The 6481-nt window shown below is 46.7% G+C and overlaps 1 protein-coding gene across 2 annotated transcripts in view; it reads right to left on the bottom strand.

Moving 5' to 3' along the window:
- Positions 1-4947: 4947 nt before the first annotated feature.
- Positions 4948-6481, bottom strand: part of NLRP12 (NLR family pyrin domain containing 12) — a 32871-nt gene continuing 31337 nt past the window's right edge. For both annotated transcript variants that reach the window (XM_037819775.1, XM_037819776.1), the window contains one exon: positions 4948-6244. In XM_037819775.1, the coding sequence (XP_037675703.1) occupies positions 6157-6244 (88 nt within the window). In that variant the 3' untranslated portion in view covers positions 4948-6156. The remainder of the gene's footprint in view (positions 6245-6481) is intronic.

Raw genomic sequence — 6481 nt, 5'->3', positions numbered from 1 at the left:
AACAGACTGGCTCCAGTATAAATTAGAATCGGGAAAACAGACTTAAAATACCGTACTACATCTAAACTTGTAAACAGAAAGAAATCTGAAATTCCATATGTACAATCTTCCATGTCTATCAGAATAAGAATTTGCAAAGTTATAGTTCAAACTACTGGTCTCGAATTTTGTGTGTGACATTGTATTTTGCCTGTTCTGGAGGGTAGTGCCAAAATAGCATTCTTCACAGCTTTTTCAAATTGCTTAAAGATATATAAGAAAAAAGAAAAAGATACGTAAGGGCTCATAGATAACCATTCCTAAGTCCCAGAAATTGGGTGCTTTGACTAATTTTTGCAGAATTAAGAAGCCCAAATGTTTTAAAATTTCAAGTGCTTTATTAAGCTTAAAATTGTTACAGTGCCCACGAGTTAAAGTACGAGACAGCCAAACAATTTAAAGAGCCTTTATTAGCCAGCCCGCGACTGCCCACTGTTACTTCACGCAGGGATCCAGCAAGCAGCCCCGACCTGGGTGAGCTGGAGACTTATATAGGCAGAAACCACATCCTGGAAACGTAAGCAAGCTATTTTTACAGAAGCAGAGTTGGCAGTTAGTTGTTGGTTATTTAGGATAATTTGGCAAGGTTTAGCGAGGTTTGTTTAGGAGGAAATTTCACACAGAACTGGTACAATTGTTGATTGTTAAAAGTTACGCTTGGCTGATGCGTACAACCGCAGTTTCACTCCCTCCTCCTCATGGCTTACACAACATTTTTACTTTGCAGAAGTTACAGACTGGGGGAGGGGACCCACAGGTTACAGATTACGGGGAGGGGGCCCACGTCAAAAATTATCCAGAAGTTTTGTAACTGCAATTTTATTTTTTGGTGAAAATAGCTGGGAGTTTGAATTACGAAACTTAAAAACACAAAAAATACAGAAGCCGTGTCTAAGGCGGAGAGGACTGAGAGCCAGGTGACAGGAGGGAGCCGGAGCTGGGTCCTGCCTGGCACGCTGGGACCCTCGGGAAGACCTCAACTGGTAACGGCGTTCCAGCACTTGAAGGAAGTGGCAAGCCCCTTGAGTCCCTTTAAATGTTGGGGGGAACCATCTTCAGAGGCCCTCTCTCCATGGGAAGGTTAGGTCACTGGGGGAAAGGGGATGCTGGTGGAGATCATGCAGAGATGCCTTACACTGTTACAGCCGCTTTCCAGAGGGGTCCAACATTTGATTTTTTTTCTTAATCCCAACATGGGTCAGGGGCAGCTCAGTGGGCCCGCTTGGTGACCGAGGATGGAGGCTGGGCCTGCAGCGCTGGGCGGGCTTGGGGGTTATGGGGGGCGGCCGGGAAGTGTGGGAGAAGTCAGCAGCGGTGGGCGTGGACCCGAGGGGGGGTCCAGGAAGAGGAGGGGAGGTGGGTGCAGCCTTGGCCCGCCGGAAGCAGCTGAGAGCCAGAGGGGCCCGGGTCTGCGGCTTGGTGAGGGGGAGGGGCGTGGCTTGCACCCGGGGGTGGCAGCGGGGGAGGGGCCGAGGGTCCCGCGTGCTGCCGGGGGGAGGGGCGGGGCTTTCTGCTGCTCGTGGACTTGCTGCTGTGAACGGGGTCTCTCGAGAGCTGCTTCTCTCGGCCTCTTTTTCCCCTTGTCCGGGGCTGGGAATGAAGCAACCGCGCCTGCTGGAGTTTGCAGAATTTGCCTGTTCTCCAGGGGTTTTCCCGTTTCCCACTTGGTTAAGGGGTGCACCTTCGGGGCGCACTCAGCCTCAGCCTTGGTCCTCCTCCGTATATGGCACACAGGCGTTGAGACTTCTTCACGAGGGGTTTCTTTATCACTGTGATTTCTGCTCCCTGCTGTGCTCAGCCTGGGGGCGTCGGGCTACTGCTTGACTATGGGGGTGGCAGGTGGGGGAGCCCTGAGGCGGGCAGACCGGGACGGGGGGCGTCGCCATGTGAGGGGAGGACCCACTGGAAGCCGGGCTGGGCATCGGCAGAGTCAGGGTGCCGGAAGCCCCCGGGGAGGGGACGTGGGCATCCTCGATGGGGAACGAGCCAGCCGAGGGGGTGGGGGATTGGTGCCCCAGCTCCAGGAGGGTGGAGGGTTATAGGGGACAGCACAAATGGGTGAGGGGGCCGGTAGATCCCCGTCTTTGGGTCAATCCGGGGAGAGGTGTGGGAGGGGAAAAGGGGTGTCGATGGACGCATGAGACGCGGGCGCTGCGCAACGGGAAATTTGCTAGCCGTGCGCGCTTCTCCCGGCGACCGGGCTCCGTGGGGGGGGGTTACGGGCTGCTCGGCCAGAGGTCATCAGAAGGGGTGCCTGGGGTGGGGGGCTTCGGGAAGGGTCCCGGGCGGGCTGCGGGCGCCACTCCGCCGACCAGGACGACCGGAGCCCAGGCCCCGCCGTGCAGAGGCGCGGGTGCTGCTCGGCTCCCCCACCCCGTCCTGTCAGGGCTCAGCTCGTCTGCGGGGAGGCGGCACCCACCCTCGGCCGTCCTGGAGCTCGGGCGTGGTGGGCCCCCTTCCGGAGCCCTGCCCCTGCAGTCCCTCCTGCTGCCCCCTGGGGCCCCAGGGACGTGGCGGGGCGGGGCGGGGGTGGTTGAATAAAATCCATTTGCCAAATTTCAAAAGGCCCAAAAGGTAAAGGAAAGTGTCCTTGAGCGATGGATGGGAAGGCTTTCCTGGATTATGCTTGGGACAAATTATAAACAGTTGTAAATTTTCCATAGCCTGGTAGTATGCTTTGAGGATCATAATTTTTGGATGTCATAGAGGTTTTTTTGACCTCCAATGGAGGAAAAATAAACTCTTCTGCTAAGAAATTGCTAGATACTATAACTTGATCAAAGGTTTAGGCTATAATTAAAATTCGGGTTATTCTCAGGCAAATACGGAGGAAAACACTGGTAACCACATTGCATAGAACTGCAAAAAAAAAAAAAGCAACAAAGGAGTCCTATTCCTGTTTTACATGACTTTTTTGAAACAACTATTGGAAAAGAAAAATTTTTGGCTGTTTTTATAAGCCTGAAATTGAATTATAACTTAGCCCTAATAGTAAACCAGTCCTCCCTACTTGTCTCCAAAAAATCTTTGGAAATTATTCATAATCTATCACTGGTATACTGGTGAAGCAGTAAACTGAGGAAAGCAGTATTTCTCTACACCACCAGGAGCTCATATCTTCAACTACAAGCAAAACAGTTCCATTCCTCTGCCCCATAATATCTACGTCCCTTCACAGCCTGAAGCAGCCAGAACGGCCATTGTCCCATATCCCTCAAGACTGAGGAAGGAACAAAAATATGACTTAACAAAATTTGACAAGCTTTTTAAAGAATGTTTTGTAGGATGTTTCAAAAATCTTTCTGCTAACTTAAGGTATGCAGAAGTATAAAGTAGGCAAAATATACTTAAGGAAAAAGGGGTGTACTTTTGTGCTCAAGTAAAATGACTAGTTTTCACAGAATGAAAAGCAAAAAGCTATAGGACAAAACTTAAATGTTTATAGAAAGTTTTAGGCTTATGGAAGTGATTTTTTAGTATGGTCAGTGTTGACTAAAATTTGATAATATGAGAATAGAAAGTGTTGTCAGATTATTTTATATAGAGTTCCTAGAGATTTAACTGATTTTCTCTCCATGATATGCCCTGATACTTATCTGCATGATATTAGACAATACGGTTTTGGCCTTGGTTTTAATAGAAAAATGTTACATATTACAGAAACCCAAGTTTCCTTCTCAGTTGCTTTGCTTTACTCTGATGCTTCTCTGAAAGTGCATGTGGTCAAATGCATGTCAGCCTCACCTCCAGGGAGGAAGGACTTTGGACAGGAAGGCGAGTATGTCGAATATATAAATTAGATTTTACCTGTCAATTAACATAACTGGTAAGAATGTGAAAGTGGGACAGGATCAGGTGCCATGACTGACAGGGACCTTTTTGGACACTTCCAAATGGACTTCATACAGCTACCCACTTCTATGGGATATGAATGTGTCCTTGTTATGGCTATCCTATGGATGGAAAGACCTTTCCTTGCCATAAGGCTACTGGCTCTCAACTAACTAAACAATGAAACCTCCCCACCTGCACAATTCCTGCTTATAGCTCCCAGTTTATTGAAAATGTGGTCAGGAGACTGCGGGGTCTCACCCATCAGCCAGGGATTTACCAGTCTACCATCCTCAACAGTCAGAAGGTAAAATGAACATGGTGTCATTAAAACTCTGCTGAAATTTATGGAATCCTCAATCTACCATGGCCAAAAGCTTTGCCTATAGTCTTACAAATTTAAGGTCCACTCTTTTTAGAAAACATAAAATTATTCAATTTAAACTTATAACAGGGAGACCTGTGAAAAAAACTGGAATATGAGACTTAACCTAGTAAGAAAAAGATAAGCTAATAAGCCTTGATCTTGGAGCTTGCTTAGGCAACTCACTTTTGTAATGACAAAACTAAGCCTTTTTGTAATGACAAAACTAAGCCTAATCATAATAATTAATTTAAATAATTTAAATATTAAATTAAATTGAGAAATTAAATAAAATAATTAATAATTAATGCATAAGAGTCACCCCCTGAAAACCTCCTTGTTGCTCAAATGTGGCCCTTCTCTAAGCCAAACTGCAACTACGCTCACCACCTTCCCCCGCTACGTGGGACATGACTCCCAGGGATGAGCCTCCCTGGCACCGAGGGATTGATTGCAAACGTTTTATCAGCCATGCTTTTGATGGCAAACGTTTTATCAGCGATGACTCCCAGGGATGAGCCTCCCTGGCACCGAGGGATTGATGGCCATGCTTTTGAAGAAAGATCTAAAGGGGGGAAGATAAAAGAAATAAAAACAATGCAGTTTCTCTGGCTAAGAGATTTCAAGTGGAGTCAGGAGGTCATTCTGGAGGTTACTCTTATGCAGTCTCATAGTATGCAGTGTATGCAAAATGCTAAGCAACAACGGTGTGGTTTCATTCACTTGTGAAGTTTATTTCTCAGGGACGTCTATTCCAGATTGTTCCAATGCCAGCTGAGCCCTGAAACCCAGGGGTACCAGTCCCTCCAAGAAGAACCACCAGGATCTCATATCTTCAACTACAAGCAAAACAGTTCCATTCCTCTGCCCCATAATATCTACGTCCCTTCACAGCCTGAAGCAGCCAGAACGGTCATCGTCCCATATCCCTCAAGACTGAGGAAGGAACAAAAATAAGAGGAGACTGAAGCTGTTGCAACCAGACTCTGTTGTAACCAGACACTAGTTGACCTTGCTGTGGCAGAGCTTCTTACAGAAGCACCTGTGGAAAGGATTCTAGAATCCAGGTAACCACATATTTTGAGGAGCCCAATTGTTAACACTTTCAAGGGGCAGTTGTGCGCTGATAGGGCATTCATCAGTGCCCAGAGGAACGGGACTCAGGAACAGGTCTATGGATGGAGATGAAATCAGCTGCCTTCTCCAGTCCTAAAAATCTTCCTTTGGCTTCCTCTTACAAAACATGTTGCCAGTATATGTCTTCTGTGTGACATGCTTAGAGTTACCTCATGATGTTCCTGGGAACTTAATTCCCCAATGCCATTGGGCTTAGTTTCTTTGTTCAAATTTCCAATAGTGAAGTCGGTCCATTTGATGTTTTCATCCAGGGCACACCTCGGTTATTGGCCAGTTTACAGATGGGCCAACAATGAGTAGGTGTCAGATCTCAATGTCCCAGTGAGATGACAGAATCACGGTAGAAATGTCTTCATCCTTTGAACAAAGGCTGTTGATAGCATCTTAGGAGTGGATGTGTCTAGTAGGCCCAACTGTGTAGTGCCTTCAGATTCTGTGTTCTAGGCACAGTTTTGTCAGTCTGGGCACTGTCCATTTTTGGTTGGATATGGCTGGTGCTTTCCTGTGCCCTCAATAGGCAGCCACCACTGGAGGCTTTTGAATTCCCTATTATGAGTTTTGCATTCCCTAAAGTGTCTTATAATCAGCCATACCTGTCCTAAGTTCAAAGTTCTCCCCATCAGAACTGTTTCCATCATAAGCTGGTTTCTCAGACCTGCCAGTAGAAACGGCTAGTCTCAGTCTGCGGTTTGGACTGTTAAGACTGCTATGTTGATAAATGGGTCCTGGGTAGTGATCTCTTTCACCCCATCATTCTTTTGTATTAAAGCAACAGAAGTGCCTGATCAACAACCAATATCTAAGTAAGGTTTCTTCACACGAAGTGCTGCCAACGCCCTTTGGGTCATTTTATTCAGGTCCATTCCAAACAACCTGGGAACAGAAATGTTGTCAATTAATTTATCCATACATCAGGCATTAAGCATTACCCAATACATTTGAGACCTAAATCTACTATGGGGAAATGATAAACATGTTGATAACTTATGCAAGGATAAATGTAAATTTTTCCCAGTTGCAGAAAGGGAAAAATGGCCACCACACCTCCTGCCTTAGAGTATGTATTTACACAGAACTTAAATACTTTCCCCCTTTGAAATGCAAACGTCA

Source organism: Choloepus didactylus, chromosome 27 (assembly GCF_015220235.1).
Source record: "Choloepus didactylus isolate mChoDid1 chromosome 27, mChoDid1.pri, whole genome shotgun sequence".
In the NCBI taxonomy this organism is placed as follows: Eukaryota; Metazoa; Chordata; class Mammalia; order Pilosa; family Megalonychidae; genus Choloepus; species Choloepus didactylus.
This window is presented reverse-complemented; position numbering and strand designations above follow the sequence as displayed.